This window comes from Melospiza georgiana, chromosome 2 (assembly GCF_028018845.1).
Source record: "Melospiza georgiana isolate bMelGeo1 chromosome 2, bMelGeo1.pri, whole genome shotgun sequence".
NCBI lineage: Eukaryota > Metazoa > Chordata > Aves > Passeriformes > Passerellidae > Melospiza > Melospiza georgiana.
In genome coordinates, this window is record NC_080431.1 from 32,981,007 (window position 1) to 33,000,217 (window position 19,211).

The following is a 19,211-nucleotide window of genomic DNA, read 5'->3' on the forward strand; positions in this document are numbered from 1 at the left end:
CAGCACACTGAGCAGATCTGTCAGTTTTTGAAAAACAGTTTGCAATGTTGAACTGGAGTTATGTTGCAAGATAAGCAGTACTGGAGTCTCTTACCCACTGTTGAGACACACGACATGTTCATATTTGTTGATTTTTCTCTAGCATATACATACCTTACATTGCTTTCTAATAGCATCTGAACCTTCCTTCTGTGCAATGGAAGCACCATCTAAATCCTTACTGTAATACTGTAATACTGTAATACTCCAGTGAAATAAGGTTTTAGCTTTGGGAGAAAACATTGTTTGTTTTCCACAGTTAGCTCTAAAAACAGCTCAAATCCATCGAACCACATTTGACTGAAAAATAGGGAAATGCTGTAGCTCTTCTCACTAAAGCTGAATGAAGATACTCAGTTTTCAGGCAGATGAGGTAAGGGGGACCATGGACTCATTGCCTTCAGGTTCATCTGTCTGAATTGACTCTCATTTTGTGAACTTAGTATACAAATCCACCACTTAATTAAAATATGCTTGTACATGCTGACACTGAGCCTTGAGGGGAATGTGTATTTAAAGTTTGAGCACCATGCAGTTTTTAAAATGTTCATTATTTAATTTTATCTTTAAATAAATTAGGTTTAAATTGAAAAGGCCTTTACTGCAATATTTTTCCCTAGTTTGACTGTAGAATGCTTGTAAACTGCCACCTTGCATGTCATGTCTTTGTTTTCATGTAAGTAGTCTACATTCTAATGCTTAAATGACTTTCATCTCGCTGGAATATCCCAGAAAAAATAATCCTATTTTAAGGCTGGCATATAATACCTGAAAACAGAGGTTTATGCCAAATACAGAACTGGCAGAACTTAAAATGTTTGCAGTTTCTGACTTAAAAAAAAAAAACAAAACACCCAAGCCTCTTTTAGTTTCAGAATGATAACAGTGAATTAATATAATTTAGGTAATTGAATTAATGTAGATTTTAAAACTCTGATGATAGATTTCATAAAGGCCACATGCCAGTGCATTCTCCTTGAGCAGTTTCACATTGTTGAGTTTAGGAAAGAACTCAGCACAGCTTGAACAGACAAAGGAAAAATGCCTGTTTTTTCTTGTCCCTCTTAGCTCGCAGAAGCTGATGAAGATGATTGGGATATTTCATCAGTAGAAGAAGACATTTTATTGATGAAAGAGAACAGAGCTCAGAAGGCAATGACAGTTCAGAAAAACGAGCCCAGTGCTGCATCTGTGGTTCATGCTTGGGGCCTTCCCAAGAAGAGTGCACCAAAGGAGGAAGGTAATGTGTTCATAAGGGACTGACCCACCTAGAGGAGGATTCAGTGCAGTGTATGACACATTGTAATTCAATAGATGGTGTTTTGTAAGAAAAGAACAAGAGAACCTTTGTGTTTGGTTTCTTGCTATATAATGTTTTTATGATACTTAGTGGTACATAAACCACACACACACATAAATACACAGAAATACCAACTTAAATTTGAGATTTTAAACCATAATATTATCAGACTTCAACGTCATCTTAAAAATTAATCATCTGAGGTTTTTTTTCTTCCCAAATTTAAGAGAGAAGGGAACTCACTTTGTCTTGAGAAAAATAACATTTCAGGTTTGTTCAAACAATCTAACTGACTAACCAGGCTGAGATAAATATTTGAACTAGTGCTAAAGCAAAAGCCTCAATCTTATATATAATTTATATAGTAATTTTTAACCCTTACATTTCAATGTATGTAAAGGTTAAAGCTGTGTCAGTTACATAAGGATACTTCTGGTTATTTTTGAAGGGAAGGTAAGGTTGGCACTGACTGCTTGTACTGTGCCTTGTCTTCTGTGAGGGAAACAATCTCCATATTATCAACTCTTGTCATTTGCTTACTGGTTGCAATTTGGGGCTTCCTGAAGCCCAAAGGTATTTGCTCACCTAGCATGTCATTTTATTTTATAGACAAATGCAAAGTAAAAATATCCCCAAAAGAGTATTAATAACTATTAATTGTTCTGTCTGTTTGTTTTAAAAGGCCTTCATGAAGCTGATAATACAAGCACGCTAAAAAGCAGCTTAGTCACTGTAACAGACTGGAGTGATTCTTCAGACATATAATTGTTCCATTCCTGATTGATTGGAGGTCCTGCTTTTGGGTTCTGCTGGGGTTCAAAATGCAGGTGAAAACATCAAATGTTTCCCAGTAACTTCTCTAATTGGTCCTGTAATAACAAGGAATACTGTTTACAGAGCTCTTGTGTCTTTCAGTCTGACTCTGAAAAAGAATGTTGAAATATGCATTAGTGGCCATGTGTATTTGGAAACAAAGTCATTCTTTCTTTTTGTGGCAGTTTAACGCCAGCCAAGCCCCACGCAGCCACTCACTCACTCCCTCACCTGTGGAACTGGGGAGAGACTTGAAAGTAAAAGTGAGAAAACTCGTGGGTTGAGATCAAGGCAGTTTGATAGCAAAAGCCACACACACAAGCAAAGCAAAACAAGGAATTAATTCACTGCTCCCATGGGTGGACAGGTGTTCAGCCATCCCAGGAGAACAGAGCCCCATCAAATGTAATGGTGGCTTGGGAAGACAAAAGACAATACAAATTCTTCCTCTTCCTCCTTTTCCCCCCACTGTATATACTGTGCATGATGTCACATGGTCTGGAATATCCCTTTGGTCAGTTCGAGTCACCTGTCCCACCTGTGTCCCCTCCAAACCTCCTGTGCACCCCCAGTCTTCACTGATGTGGTGGTATGAAAAACAGAAAAGGCTCTGTGCAAGCCCTGCTCAGCAATACCAAAAACATCTCTGTTACCAACTCTGTGTCCAGCACAAATCCAAGACACAGCCCCATACCAGCCACGGTGAAGAAAATTACCTCTACCCCAGCCAAAACCAGCACACTCATGAGTTCAGTGGTGAAAGTCTCTTACATTTCTCTGAGGTGAAGATTTTGCCTCTAATGTTTACATTAAAGATTGAAACTGGTCTTGCAAGAAACCAATGAACAGAATATACTGCAGAGTATTTCTTTATACAATCTTTAATGCATATTTTTTATATTTTATCATGAACTTTATATAAAATTGTCAACATTTTAAAGAAAATATGTCCATGTATTAAACTATTACGTTTCTACCATGGTTTACAATAAACACTAAATGAAAAGAAAAAAGCCTCAGCTCTAAAACTAATCATCATTAAATGCCTCCTATATGGGGAAGTTGGTTTGTTGTGGGTTTTTTTGTATTGGAATTCAGTCTTTGTTAGCATAAAAGGACAACAACTGGAAAAAAAATCACAATGTCAAGCCACAGTAATGAAAGCACTAACCTGCCATGGCAGAAGTACTTGACATTTCTGCTTTGTCCATATTGGCTGCCTTCTTTAAAAAAACACAGTAGTGTTTCTACTTAAATGAAGTACAAAAATAACATAAAACAAAAAGAACCTTGACTTTGTAGTTTGAATGTAATTTAGAAAATATCAGATACAAAACCTTTTCTATACTGTGCCATTATTAAATAGGACTGTTCATTTTTTATATTTACACTGTTGTCCCAAAATAACCAGCTTTTATTGAAATTCCACCGGTCCATCAGTTTAAACTTCACAAAAAAACTGAGTTTGTGTCTGATTTTAGGGACTCAATCTAGAAAGCATTTTGTGATCATTTGTAATCTCTGTTCTCATTTATTGACTTGTACAAATACTCCCTCAAAAGTCATCACATTCCATGATAGACAAAGAAAAAACACTAGCTGAATTTTTGACCCGCAGGATGCCAATACAGTGTGTATGATGCCATTCCCATAAGCAGCTGACATGACAAACTGAATTAGTAAATACCTCGTTTATTTTTTTTTTCAAGAATGCAACATCAGCTCATGATTTCCAGGTATAAACTTTACAATACCAACATCAATCTTCAAATATTATATAATAAAATTTACATCAGTATGTAAAAAGCTGCAAGTTAATATTTTTAAAAGTCATTGTCTTAGTGGTAAGTACATAGGGCTTGGGGTAGGGGGAATCACTCTGAATGAAACGTACAAAATCACATTTAAAAACGCTTTGAGTCTTCCAACAGTGCAACTAAACATAGGCGTTCTTGTCAAAGTGCTTGGGTGGGCTTTTGTCAGGGACGCTGTTGTGCACCTTTGTACGAGAAGACATCACAGATGTGGCTCCATTATAGGCATACCCCCTCCTGAAGAGAAAAAAACAATCATTTACAGCACTTCCCACAGACAGGTGGCATCTCTGCATCCAGGCATTCTAGTAATAAAGCCAGAAGAAATGTATTTGTAGGCAATGTACCTACAAATTTCAGGGAAGGTGGCACATTCCTACTCTGTGTGGTTCCATTCTAGTTAAACATTGCCACTCCAGCTATCTCTTTGCCTCTGTCTTTACACTTTCCTGTAACACATATCTCTCCATCACAGCTAAGTAAATTAGGGCCTAATGATGAAATAATTTCAATTGTGGCAGACCCTAGGTGAATAGTTATTCTCTACAGCTGTTCCTCTTTGTTATCACCCCTCTTCAGCTGCTGGAGGTCCCATTGCCACCACCACTAGCTCTGATGATTTGACATCAAAGAAACTTGTCTATTCATGCCTGTAAAGCCACCTGACCACTTTTCCTACATCAGTGAATGTACTGTTTTGCAGCTGTAGTAAATTTATGAAACATATATATATATATGTATCAAAAGTATTTGTTCTGAGCCAATAGCTTTTCTTTAATGGTGGACAAAGCATTAGCCTTACATCCCCTTACTTTCTTTTATCCACACAATCTTTTTCAGAATCTCACTACAAAGTGTTTTGAAACAGTAATCAAACTGCATACATATAGCAGGTAAAAATGCAGAGGTATTGATTTCTTTCACTAAGTAAAGTTTGTGTTTTACCTTGCAGCATTACTGTTTTCAGCTATTGAGAAGCAGAATATAATGCCACCAATTATGCAGAGTGATGCTCCAGCCCATCCAATGAACAAAGCTGCTCCTAATTCATACCTACAAGAAGCCAATAAATGTATTTAACAAAAGAGAGCATGGATTTAAGAGGGTTATTTCCAGAATAAAATAACTAAATACCATATTTTTCTTGAATAACTATCCATTGACACATAAATTATTCACCACAAAATCAGCAGCTCTGCCATTCACCAACGTTCTTTTCATTATTTCCTTCTGACTCAGAAGGCAAACTCTCTCCCCGCAGTACAGCTGGGCAGTGCTTCTCTCCCTGCTCAACTGGGGTTAAGGTTAGGGTTAGGTCTGGCCTTTGTGCATCTCCTCCTGGATTGCTTTGCTCTGGGGTTATGTCATTCTGTGGCCTGTTTACAGCTCCAGCTCCTCCATTTCAGTTTTGTTCCTGTTGGCTCCCAAACCAAACTGGACTGGGGCTTTTGCTGGGCCAGAGACTACAAATTCTGCCTACAACTCTCCTTAAGTTTCCCCTCTGGCTCTCAGGATCTGTCTGCCTCCATCCCTCATCATCCACACACCAGCCTGCTTAAAACATGAGGGTTTGTACATATGCATAATATACATATGGAAACACATGCGATGTATATGTATGCAACATATGCATATACATACACAGGTGTGTCTGGTATAAGCACTTGCACACACAGGTGCATGTTCCAGCATCTTTCTCCTTCTCTAGTCCCTGTGGCTGGATTCTATCTGGAAGAAACTGCTCCCAGCACCTCCATGGGCAGAGTTCTCAGTCACCAGCAATGGTTCCCTCTGCTGCCTCAGCCAGCCACAAACTGTTTGCTGCCAGGAACTGCTCCCTTTGTCTCTGAGAGGAGACAGGGGTGCTTCAGGAGCATTTTCCCACTAAGTCCACATTTCTAAATCAACAGTAGTAAATGAAGGGAAGGAAGGGCATTTGGAAGAGATTCTTTTCTTTCCCCTCAGTGCTGAAGCTTCAAGACAAGCAGCAAAACCATGGATGCTCCTTGTCTGCTCCACGCCCCAGCTCTCTGCCTGAGTACCACTCTTAAAGCATGTTAAGGATGACCTGCATTAGGTTGCAGGCCAACAGTCTCCAGAGTCTCCTATTCCTCACCTTTAGAAAACACTTGTGTGTCTCTTGCTCTTTCTCTGCTGCAGTTTCTCCTTAAGGAGACATTTATCTTCTCCAGACTTCTAGGATCCTGCACGGAAACACAGGCCCTGCTCCAGCCACAGTTACCAACCAGGAGTCTGTGCGTTCAAGCAGATGCTACTAAATTGATTTGTTGTAAACTGTGGTGAGGCAGCCAAATAAAAGCCCCTGCTTGACAGCCTGCCTGTGCAACTGCAACACTGTGTAGCTGCACTTCTCAGCTAGTTGTGAACATTTCCATGTGCACAGGCCCTAATTCCACATTACCAAAATACCTAACTGAAAATACTTGTCAGCTGTTCTGAAAAACTTGTATCTTTACAAAAGGGCACTGGAGAAACACACAAGAACAATCCAGTGAGGTGTTAGAAGATTCCAGACCATAAATCATCACTGGACCAGGAGGCACATGCAAGATCCGTGAAGAGCCCATGAGGATCAGATCCCCTCAGACTGTGAGGGGATAAAGACCCAGGGATTTCTTTGTTCAGGCTCCCTCTCTGGAGACACCAAGCTCAAGCTGAAATAAACTGACTCTGCCTCAGAACCATTCCTCAACACCAGCATGGAGCTTACAGACCTAACCCGCAATTTAAACTGCTGGGAACCATAGCTCCTTCCACCCTGGAAAACTCCTGTTTCACTTAAATATCTGTCAAACCTGTAAAGTTTTAATTTGAATTATGCTCACATTTCCAACAACCTTGCTAGAGTTTTCACATGACTCAAGGAGATTTGTGTCTCTCCGAGGATGGGGGTTTCTCTGATTAGAAACAGAGATCTACATCGGAGCTCATCACCTAAGATCCCATTATATTCAACATGCAAGAAATACACACAAAGTGCACCTGTAAAACACTCTTAAGGCATTTCTTTCATTGACCTGTAAAAGCAGATCAGAGGGACTAGCTCAGATGTGAGGTAAGCCCCCTCATGGGGACCCCTCCATCCCTCCAGGACTGCCAGAGCACACCTAAGATACAAGGACCAGGACTAGGCTCCCCACAGAAGTTGATGCAGATCACCACACTGCTGGAGAACAGAGCTGGACCAAGATCCAGGATGGCTGTTGCAGTAACAACTTATTTGCCAAGACCATTTGCCCAGAAAGTGGGAAACACAAGCTTCCATGTTTTTATCTAACCACACAAAATTGTTGACCAGAGGCTGAGGGATTTAAGGACACCAGGCGCTATCTTCCCTTCCTGAAACTCTTCAATTGTACAGAAAAGAAATCCTGACTATATTTGATATAACTGGGTAGAAAAGGGGTACCCGAGTGTTACCTACTAGCTGGGACAGAAGACATGGCCTTTGTAGTTGGCATTATTTGACCTTTTGAAGCAACACTTGTTACTATACCATGATTAAACAGTATGGCCCTGCTTGGGGGACTGCCACACTGCCAGGTTAATGAGTTGCAGAGCTGTCCTGATAGGTCTTTCTTCCACATCTTCAAACAGAGAGAACAACCTTTCTGATTTATATTAGTACTTAGGAGGAAAACTCAAGATTTTCAATTGCATATCAATGCCTATATGAGAAGTTAGTCAGATAATTTAAATTAAAGATAGTAAAGAAGGCTGGAGGGAAATCCTGATGGTTGCCACAAGGTGCTGAATATCTTGTGCCATTTGTTTCCCACTAACAGTATCTCAAGCCTGTCTTTGGCGCTGCCAGAATAACTTCAGGAGGGAAATGTGTAGTAAAAGGCAAAAGGTTGGAACCCTCTCTCAGTGAAGAGACAATTCCAAATTTCCACAATATACCAGCAAACATTTTAAATGTGCCTGCAATGCATAAAAAAGTAAGGGTTCGAAGATGGCAACAAAATGGAAATTTTGCATCAATTTAGAGAGGAAGGAGCTGAATGCCACCATTAGCTCAGTCTGATGCAAGGTCACTGCATGAGCTACGTGCATTGTGCACAACTCAAATTAAAATTTCAGTATTTCCTCCCTGTCTTTATCTTTGCGATCATGATTATGTCTGCCTGCAGCTGAGCTATGCTGGTTGTCCCACAAAAAAAAGGTAATTTCTGGAGAGGATATTTTACTACCGTTATTTCAATATTTAAACTGGATTTCTCATTCCTTCACAGTAAAATTCCACCCTAAGGTCTGGCTGCTTTTTTGTAGCAGACAAGGGTAGGAATACAGTGTAGGAAAAGGACTTCTGGCAGCAATCATGGTATTTTTCACTAAGAACAGTAAGCCTGATGTCTATATAGCCAGGCTCCATTTTCTTCCAAGAACCTCACATCCTCCTTTCTTTTGGTGGCCTTTCAAGCCTGTCTTCTCTACATCAAATAAACAGAAACTATAGGGGAATCATGGAGAAAACTAATACAAGACTACTAATACAAAACTAATACTGTTTCAGGAAAAGCAGTGTCAACCCTACTTCAAATGTAGATTCCCTTTAGTGTTATTTATTCAGACTATTTTCTTTCTGTCAAAGTGAAACGTAAAGGGTCAGGGCTCCTTACTGATCCCTTACTTGGGTCCCAGAGAAATGTACACCCAATGTTTGGCATATTCTGGAATCACTGCCAAGAAAACTTTAAAATCCTTGCCTTTAAAAAAGAGTTTACATCATGTATTAAGGCAAAACATGAAAGTCTCTGATGGTATAATTTACAGCCAACATTTTCAGACCTGGTAGTTAAGAATGTCAATCCAAAATCCAAGCGTTGGTTTGTGGATTATTGCTTTTGCAGATCCTCAGAATTTGCACAGCTTTAAAGGAAGTCTTCAGGGATGCTCATTATCTCTGGTGTGGATCCCAAAATTCTATGAATACTCACTCTCTTAAATTTAATTACAGGTATAGGCAAAGTATTTATGTTAATGCTTAAAAGACCGTGGGTTTTGATGAGGTTTATGATCCAAATTTCAGTCACCTGGATTTGAAAATCTTCCAGCAAAATTCCACCAAGCCTGCAGAAACCTCTCCTCAAGAGGAATCAGGATTGCGTGGTGCTCAACACATTTATCAAAGCCACCTTCTGTCGAAGGCTCCAGGAAACTTTCCTCCCTTCCCTATCAAATGATGCACCTAATGAGCCCCTGTGTCTTGTGCAATCCTTTTGCTGCACCTCTGGCATCCAGGCAGGCTCCATTCCCAATTAACCCCAGCAGCCCTGCCAGCTGTGGGCACGCGGATTGCAGAGCCATCTCTGTGCAGCAAAGTGTTCGTTCATTGAATTTCAGCACCTGGTTGCTCCAGTTAGAAATTGTGGTTAAATAAAACTGCAGCCCACTGTCCTCCTCTGCCCACGGGGAGAAGCAGCTGCTCTCTGTCTAAACAGGCTGTGGTGTGCAGTAGGAAACCTAAGGAATACTTGTTCGAAAGATTTATGGGTATAGGAAAGTACTTACTTTTGTGCAACAAAAGAAGGGTCAAAGAACTCAGACGTAATCCTGTTTGCATACAGGGAACAACTAGTCATAGAGCACAACCCTGAAAAGCATAAGACAAACCATTCAGTGGAGCTGGCAGCAGAGCTTTGGGCCTGGCCCTGAAGTCAACGAAGTCATGGAGGATTGTGCACGGGTTTCTGCGGAAAAGAAGCGGCTCCGGTATGACTTCAAATATGCAAACTGATAAAAATAAAGTATATTTACCAGAGAGTATGAAAATCAGTCCAGCTAGACAAGCTATTTTTGCTTTAGTCTGATCAGAGCCTCCGACTTTTGTACATTTCATCCCAACCAGTCCAAAAACGGCACCGAAGAAGCCCAGACAGACAGCGGAGATCATCAATCCTCTGCAGGCCTGGATGTAACCTGTGAGAGAAAGAGCAAGGCTAATATGAGAACTGGGACCATGACAGGTTTTGCTGCACCTTCCCTCCCTCTGTGCAGCATCAGGCACTCACTATTGCAAGTGGACTCAGGCTTTGGCTGGAACAGTATCACTTTACCACTGAGTGGGTTCCTCCAGATGATGTGTGCCCTTCACAGGGCATCATCACCTGTGCCCAGCTCATAAGAGTCATACTATGGCACTCAGGGCTCCAAAATATTATCCCATGGCACTGAGTATAGCATCTGCAGAGGTTATACCCACGAGGTTTAGAAGAGCAACTCCACGTGGTCTGATCAGGTCATAAGTTGCAGAGCCACCCTTTAAGTGCAGTGCACTCAAAGCAAGTCTTACATCAGTGCAGTTGTGTCTCAGGTGCAATATGGCTGGCAGTGAGGGTGGCAGCAGAGACCCTGGCTGGGGTCCTGAGCCTTCCTAGACCTGTCTGGATGTGCCACTGATTTGATTTGGATCTGCCCAGCAGGGCCTCATTCTGCAAGGAAGTCAGCCACGCACTCAGCTCCATGGACAGCAGTAGTCCCTTGGCATAAAGCAAATCACTGCCATACTTAAACCTGGACAAACAGCTTGCACCTGGCTTCAGCCACAAACAATTTGGCTGAGACTGCTCCCAGAGGGACATCCCAGGGCAGGACCCTTCAAGGGGACAATGGGCTGCTTGGCCTCTTCTCCCTTCCGAGAATATCTTGTAATTGAAGGACTGTGATAATCTCATATCGCTGCTTACGGGGTGGAACGCTGCAATCTTACACAGCTGAATAACCATCACAAGATGTTTTTCTTCATAACCTGTTGTTACATCTCATTTAAAATGAAAATGAACTCCCACTATTAGGGCATTCATTCTTTTTGCTTTGATCTCCAGTGGGTGGAAATGTTGAGAGCTAAACCACATTGTCATTGCCTATTACACCAAATTTTATGTAATAATAAATAAACAAAAAAACCCCACCAAACCCTGCATAAAAGTTTTAATATGTAAGAAAACAATATACTAAAGCAGGAACTAGAGGACATCTGATGAAAACAGAAGGCAGCAGATTCAAAACAAAAGGTATGCTTGTTTGTAAAATGAAGCGGTGGAATTCCTTTCTACGGGATGTGTGGACACTAAGGGTTTTCTGAGACTCAGAGACTGGATACATTCCTGATGGAGAAGTCTGTGTCTGGCTGGCAGGGCTTTGGATGCAGATGGCTAACACAGACACCTGGCCTGCTACCCTTAGTGCCACCTCCTTTAGCCACTGCCGAAGGTACATCAGCTCTAGGACAACCGCCCCCTGCTTGAACAATGTTTTAAATCCTGCACTGATTCACAGCTTTGAGCAACAAAGAACTTTGTAGCACATAACACCCCGTTTAGCAGGCCTGCTGATCTGGGAGCTGTGCTGCCCATCTGTGAACACAACCTACTGGTATTTATCTACCTCTGCTGGCACCACAGACAGACTTCTTTCATTTACAGCTGTAAGGCTTCTGTAGCCCACCTGCTCAAGAAAGACACAGTCAGTGACATAAGTGTGACTGTCACACGGCTCACATGTTGGAATGTGAGAGAGAATGATTTGTGCAAGACTCGGGTTTGAAGACAGCAGCCTTGCTTTGTTAATTTTTGCTATAGGCATGGAAAACTTGGCTTATGCTGCTTTAGGTGGTGTGTAATGTATTTCTTGTAGCAGACAGGTACAGCACGAGATGAAGAGTGGAAAGGAAGCTATTATTTCTGACAGGTCCAATTTATTGACAGTGTTAGTTAGCTAATTGACACATTAAAGTGCTGAACCATGAACATGTTTACCCAGAGGTCCTCTAAACTTTTATTTATGTCTGAACCTCCTAGGAAAACCAGTAAATATTCACCCCAACTAAAATATCCAACATTTGCTAGTAACCACAGGGCTGAAATTCAGTTTTTCCTGAAGGTCAATACACAGTTTTAAAATAGGTAGAGGGTAGTGAGACAGCAAGAAATAATTAACTCACTCACTCAGAAATCATTTTCAATTATAAACAGCATGAGCTGGAGGACTGCTCAGTTCTGCTGAATGAATAACCTTTCTCACTAAATAATTCACCAAATTGGGCAGGCCAGCTATAGTAGGGCTTGTTTCAGTTCACCAGAGCAGTCAGCCAACTGGCACACATTTTTAAACCAAAATACAGGGAAAAAAAAAAAACAATTTACACCAGTACTGTGGAAAAGCAGAAGTCTAGTAGTCCCACGAGGTTGACTGGAGCATTAGGAAGCATGAAGGGTTGAAATCAATCTTTTCACCAAATCAAACCTCCTAGTGCTTAGATCCTAGATTCAAACTCTGTATAACATTTGGCTGTAAGAGGAACTAAACCTCTTTTTTGCTTTCAAGAAAGCAAGATTATATTGGGCACCAACACTTATAGGGCTTGTTCTGCTCGAAGAAGAAAAGGATTTGGGGAGACCTTACAGCAGCCTTCCAGAACCTAAGGACTTTTTACAAGAGTATGTAGTGACAGGACAAGGGAAAATGCCTTTAAACTGAAAAAGGGCAGATTTAGTTTAGATATTAGGAAGAAATTCTTTACTGTGAGGGTGCTGAGACACTGGAACAGGTTACCCAGAGAAGCTGTGGATGCCCCCTCCCTGGAAGTGTTGAAGTTTGGATGCAGCTTTGGATCATCTTTGAGCAACCTTTACTAGTAGGAGGTGTCCCTACCCATGGTAGATAGGTTGGAACTAGATGGTCTCTAATGTCCCTTCTAACCCAAAACATTCTGTGATTCTATAATGATGAAGAGGCATGAAAAAGGGAGCTGTCTATTTTTTCACAGTCCTTCACTCAAGACTAAGACCTGTCCTTTTCTAAATATTTATTGTCTGTATTTGCACCAGCTCCTGCAGGAAAGTTGTCATGTACATACCAACCACCCCAATGAAGCTCCCAAGCAGCAAAAAGCCATGTGTTTTAAACAGACAAGCAGACAAACATGCATTGCTCATAAAGTCATGTTTAGCAGCATTCCAAGAGAAACCTATTTCAAGGTGGGTTGTTTTTTTTGTTTGGGTTTGGTTGTTTTTTCATTTCAAACAAATGTGTTTTGTCTTGCATTGAAATTAATCTTGTTAGAGCTTTATCTTTCTTGCCTCACTGCTCTCACACTTGCCTCATGCTTACAAAGACTTAGAAGGCATTCATGTACTCATATCATATGACACTATGGAAAAAAATTATATATGCAGAGTTCTGGGGATTGCCACTTTCACAATAAATGCCTCTGGTGGCATTTTGCAGTCTACATCACGTGAAGAGGTAGCCTTACAGATACAGCACAGATTCCTTCCAAAAGTACACACCCATTGCTTTTGTATGTCTTTCTAAGCTCTAATACCCTCTTTTAGCTCATAATTGAATTTTTGTTCAGCTCTGTTCTTGCAAAAGGTCATCAGATCCACTGTAGGAAACATGGAAACTGATATGTCCTCTTTTGGGGGAGGTGGTTTCATCAGTAAATTTCCACCTATGACCAATGGCACAAAAAGTAAACCCAAAATGACTTTAAGCCCCACAGACAGGAAGAGCATTTTTCCTTGTGTAAAGAATGTAGGGCTCAGCACTTAATGAGGGCTGGCCAAATTGGCTTCTTCTATAGGAATGCAAAAAGGTGGAAGGGGACCACAAGCAATTTTCTCTGGAAGCCACTCGTGTGGAGTGATGACCTGAAAGCCATGATAGTCTGCTGTGCCATCCCACAGCAAGCTGGGCAGGACAGTCCAGGCCCACTCCATGACAGAAACCAAAACAAGGGTGAAGAGGAACCATCTCCTGAGCACCCCTGACCTGAACTATGACACTGCTTCTGAAGAAGGAAGGACTTCTCCTGCACTCCACAGGAGAACTCCAGCCTTTGGCATAGAATCACAGAGTCATCGAGGTTTGGGTAGGGAGGGAGCTCAGAGGTAATGTGGTTCCTACCCCCTGCCATGGGCAGGGACACCTCACATAGACCAGGTTCCTCAAAGCATGGTCACACCGATTTCTCTCCCCCTCACTTTGCCTCTGATCCCCTGGAAACCTGAGCAGTCTCTCAAGATAAGAAGTCCAGCTTACTTAGAGGTTTCCAATTTGACCAAAAAAAATATTTCTGTAGAAGAGGAACTGCTCTGAGAGGCAGATGCTTTCCATCTCTGTGAGGAAGGAGTGGAGCTGAGCCATATTTCCCTAGGACAGCAGAAATATTTTTAGGAATTTTCCAGTCATGCTCGACCATTTTGAGGAGACCAACATATTGTCACTACATATATCTTTACAGGGTTATTGTTTCAGCTCAAAAACACGTCCCTGAGAACAGCAATGAGATCTGCCCTGTTTGTATACTCTGAGTCCCCCGCCTGAGGATGGAGTCAGGAAGTTCCCATATTCCCAGTCACAGGGAATGGGATCCACCTTGGGCATGTAAGTCTGGGCAAAGGGGAAGAGGAGGGAAGGAAGAGGCTAGACAAGGGCTGAGGCAGACTTGTCTACTCGTTGAGACACAAATTCTTTAAGCCACGAGTGACACACCGCAGCCCTGAATGCACTCCCCTCGGGGGAAGGGTTAGGGTGAAGAGGGGACATACACACCCACAGTCAGCTGCTGACAGGCTCCCTGCAGAGCCTGAAACCACAAGGAAGGGAGTCTGGGCAACACTAGCTCCTGAGAGCACCCCTGACTGCTGTGGCTGCCCCTCTGACCCCCCCCAGCTTGCCTGGTCTGTGCTGGGGCAGGGAGGGTGGTGGTACATCACTCTCCCTCCAGCCTGCCTTCCATTCACGTTGTGCCTGGGTACCAGAATCTGCCCCCACAGCATTTAAAGATGCTGTTGAGAAACACTGAAGCCAAGAACTTTCTACTACTGAAAAACAACCTGACCAGAAGGACTGGGACAGGGCCCTTCCAGACGTGCATTTCAGATTCACTTCTGTCTGAAATGAGCTGGTGGCTCCTTCACTGTGCACAATGCACCTCAGAAACTCATTCTTTGGCCAAGTGGAACACTCTACCCAACACACAAGGTTTCAGTGCACAAGCATTTGGGGGAAAGGAGGGAAAGGATCTTGCTGTCAAGTGTTGTATTCTTTTTGAAAATTTCAATGTTCCAAATTCTTCATACTTTGTAACTATGCTTTTCTTACTTTAAAATCAGATTCGCCCAGACCTAAAAGAATGGCTAAACAATAGGTTCAAGAGATCCAAAAGGTTTCGCACCACCGATCACTCCATGCCTGCCTGCAGAGACCCCTGCTCCTTGCCCAGTCCTGGAAATTACACAGGCCACAGAGTGACTCATGTCAGTGGAGGCCAGCCAGCTCTCCTGTCCCTTCAGAGGAACTGGCAAATTCCTCTGCTGCCACAGGGCTGGGTCAAAATAAAGTCTGGGAACGGCCCTTCTGCCCCCGAGGGAAGCATCCTGCAGTGGTGGTGCTTGAGGGCTGCCTGTGTTACCTCCTTTTGGTATCTCGGCCTCTTTCAGCCTTTTCTACGTACAGAGGTTAAAGGGTTTCTGATATTGGTACGAACGTCATGTTCATATTAATCCCTGTTACAATTAGTATCAATCTCTGTCAGTGATTAGATTAACAGACCTTCCTTTCCTCTTAAACAGAGCTTTTACACCAAAATACCTGCTCAGACTCCAGTGCAAAGGGAATGTCTTGCCAGACTGTGGACAATAGGCATGATCTTTTGTCACTATCAAAGCCACTGAAACACTGCATTTTGCATTCATTTATAACTATAAAAACTTAGGAAAGGTGCCATATTTTTGGAAGCCTTTCCTCCCTTTCTTTACAGCCACTTCTGAAACCACAAACTGATGTCAGACACACTTCTCCTGTTTCTACCAGCCACGGTCAGTGTGGATTTATCAACTAAAAGTTTAGTTCTAAAGATTTCCTGCAGTGAACCAGTTTCCCAGTACAGCTTCCTGAAAGGGCAAAAATGTTTCCCCTTAATGAGGGAAGAAATGTAGCACCAACTCAATCTTTGGTTTCAAGCCCTATAGCAAAACTCTTAGCTTTGCTTCAAAATAGCACTGCCCTAAAGCTGAGCAAAGCTATGCATCCCTTCTGCATACCTTTGCATCCCTGACTGCCCCGAGCTTTCACACTGTCATTTATCAATGAAGCAATTACACCTGAGTTAATAACCACTTAGCAAAACCAGCAGAGGAACATTAATTAAAACAAAACGACGCCAAGGCTTGTTCTTCTCCACCGACCGTTGCACGGCTGGCAAAACCATAAAAAAGAGGAATGTCACGACAGTCGGGAAATAAATCGGCAAGAAAAATCTGCCTGCATTCTTGTGTCAAATCCACACACACACTTTTCGGATGGGGAAAAAAGGCAGGTAGTGACAGTACGAGAGGCCAAACCGGACACTCGGGCACCAAATATAATCTCAGCTAATGGGTTTTTGGGGCAAAAAACCCCACTTGCACAGGTGTGCACAGGCAGCCCGCTGCCACCTGCCTGGGGACACGGGGGCACCTGCCCACGAACCGCGGGGGAGCCGCCTGGTCCGGGTCCCCGCCGCCCCCGCCCGCCCGCCCCGCCGAGCCCGGCCCCGGAGCTCCGGCCGAGGGTACAGGGACACCGGAGGTGGCATCGGGGCGGGGGCAGCGGGAGCCTGACCGTCCAGCGCCAGCATGGATGGGAAGTCCTTGCAGTTGGAGACGCCGGTGGAGTCGGTCACGCAGGTCTTCCAGAGGTTGGCCCAAAAGGTGGCAGTGGTGATGACCGTGCCATCGATGGTGGACACCTTCCAGTAGTCGGTGGGCAGCGTGGAGGACACCAGCACCCATCCCGAGATGGTCAGCAGGAAGGCGATGATCTCCGCCGACGTGCTCGCCATGGGCCCGGCAGCAGCGGCGGGAGCCGCGGCGGATCCCGGCGGCGGCGGGCGGAGCGGAGCCGAGCCGAGCCGGGCCGGGCCGAGCCGGGCGGGGCGGGGCGGGGGCGGCCGCGCAGCCCAATGAGCACCGGCGGCTCCCGGCATCGCCCCGGCCCGGCCCCGCCCCGCCCGGGCCCGGCGTCGCCCCGGGGTGCGCGGAACGGAGCCCGCACGGCCCGCGGGGCGCTCCCCCGGCTGGCCCAGTGAGCCAGACCCGAAAGCAAACAGCGGGTCTGTAATGCGGGGTTGGATCCCCCTTCCTCCGCAGGTGCCCGTGCGGGGTCGCGAGGGGATGGCAGCAGCGGGACAGGGGCGTCCTCAGCATCTCCTTCACAGCTGCGGGTTTGCGCCTCTCTCCCTGTGACCCCGCGCCATCCTCCCCACAAAGCGCCTCGCCAGAAAGGTGGCTTCGAGGAATACTTGGACAATCCGGGTGTGCCGACCGTGAGCACTCCATATTCCTACGGGGCAAAAGCTTTTGAAATGCATAATAGGGTTTTTTAGTCCTCTGAATTTCAGCTGGCCCCTGATATTATCCAGCCACAGGTGATACAGCGTTTGATACGTGTTATAGCAATGTGAGGGGATGAACTTGGGATTTTCTACCTCTGTTTTCATGCAGTGGCATTCGAGCCTGCGGCTCACAGGTGGAGCATTATCCTCAGTGGTTTCTCCTCGTTTGAAGCTGTTTACTTTCCACATCAGTAGTGTATTTGCCATTGATGTGGAAAGTACACTGCCGGTCTTTACTTTCCTCCTATTTATGTCAAAACTATTGTTACATTTTCTAAACCTTTTTGCCAGATGGGCAATCACTGGAGGATAAGAAGCCATATTTGCATCATTATTCTTCTGATGAATGCTCTTTGGTTTTGCCGTGTGGACACAAACCCGGATGTAATCGCCTTACAGACATATATTAAAAAAAAAAAAAAAAAAAAAAAAAAAAAAGGAAAAGGAGAAAAATCTCAGAGTTGGGTGTGGGTGTACCTCTTTGGATGTGTGTCAGAGCTCAGTGGGAACAGGGTGTTTGTTGATCTGTCAATGCTCCAGCAGGATAAAAGGGGGTCCACAGACGCATTTAGTGACGCAGTAGCTCTCTGCCTCCTTGGTACCCTCTGACTTTCAGGTGACTCACTTCCCTCCATTGGCAGGGAAGAAGGACTGGGAAAAGCAGGCAGGAGGCTTGTTTGCACAGCAGCATTGGGCATGGGGCATGCTGCAGCTCCATTCACCCTCTGTGCCAAGATGCCTTCCTCTCTCCCCGGGAGGGAAAAGAAACAGGGTCCTGAAGAAGGCCTGAAGAAGCCTCCTCCGTGATGTCAGGCTGTAGCCAGAGCTCACTTTGGAACACTGGGATGACTGCAGATCCAAGTCCCATCTCCATGATATTATGATCTAGTTATCGTAGGGCATGGCAGCAGAAAGGAAAAAGGAAAAAAAGATTTTTTCAATATTTCTCCCAGTATTAGTGCTTTGAGATCTTGCAGTCTGGAATTATGTTGGTCCTGGTAACATAGATCAATCCAAGCAATAAACTAGGATCTAATTAAGTCTGAGGTAGGAGACTCGAGTCCAAACTTGGGTCACTGTGTTTCTTGACATGGGAAGGTCACCTATTGTTTTGTTGATAACACTGCTTTGCTTGGTGAATCCAGGGAGCAGCATTTGGGCAAATTTTGGCCAGGGCACATCAGAATTTTTGGGTGTGCTGTCATGCAATAACCAGAAGGCTGGAGTGAGTATTGAAGGACAGGACATGAACACAGCCAGAACAGCTCTAGGCCTAAGTCTGAGCTGCCGAGTCTGGGAAGGAGAGGAGGAGGGTTTTCCTGAAGAGCAGAGGCACTGCTCCCCAGAGGGCCAGCAGGAGTGGAGGCTGGTGAGTGTCCCTGCTGAGGGTGGGCAGTCCTGCTGAAGCTGCCGTGGCCTCTGGCTGTGATGTCCAACAACCATCTGTGCTCTCCCAGACCACGCTGCTTCCAACAGAGCCAGACTTGGCTGCCATGTGCAGCGTGGATCCACATCTCCCTGAGGGCCACCTGCCTGCTGCCAGGGACTTCAGGCTGAGCCCAGGCAGGTGGCTTAGGACAAATGAAAATATTTCAGCTTCAAAACCACTCTCTGCCTGCCCATAAGGACCCTTCAAGCAGGGCTAATTTATACGTTCATTCCCTTGTAAGCCCTGTTTTATCCAGAATGTTGTGGAGTGGCCTGAGTGTACAGGAGAACCAAACTTGTTTTGGCTTCAGGGAAAGGCTCCTCCTTTCATCTCCTGATACTGTTGCCTCTGAGGATGTTTTACGTTACTAGTCCAGTTGTTACCATCTTTCTCATCTAAAATCAGAGCAAG

The 19,211-nt window shown here is 44.1% G+C and overlaps 2 protein-coding genes across 6 annotated transcripts in view; one reads left to right on the forward strand and one right to left on the reverse strand.

Moving 5' to 3' along the window:
* The window catches only part of DZIP1 (DAZ interacting zinc finger protein 1), a 41,025-nt gene extending 36,000 nt beyond the window's left edge, over positions 1-5,025 (forward strand). Inside the window, exons 19-21 of one of the 5 annotated variants that reach the window (XR_009115991.1) lie at positions 1,108-1,279; positions 2,022-2,166; positions 4,919-5,025. Coding sequence is in view for 4 of the 5 variants with exons in the window: in XM_058044913.1 (XP_057900896.1) it covers positions 1,108-1,279; positions 2,022-2,104 (255 nt within the window). In the remaining variant the exon portion in view is untranslated. Of the gene's footprint in view, positions 1-1,107; positions 1,280-2,021; positions 3,182-4,918 lie in introns of those variants that run through there. The other 4 variants (XM_058044913.1, XM_058044914.1, XM_058044916.1 and 1 more) reach the window with 4 other exon arrangements.
* On the reverse strand, positions 3,833-16,819 carry CLDN10 (claudin 10). Its single transcript, XM_058044918.1, has 5 exons — positions 16,600-16,819; positions 9,748-9,909; positions 9,502-9,583; positions 4,912-5,019; positions 3,833-4,203 (listed from the first exon to the last, which is right to left on the reverse strand). The coding sequence occupies exons 1-5, from the start codon at positions 16,817-16,819 to the stop codon at positions 4,089-4,091; spliced, it is 687 nt and encodes a 228-aa protein (XP_057900901.1). The 3' UTR covers positions 3,833-4,088.
* Positions 16,820-19,211: the final 2,392 nt, after the last annotated feature.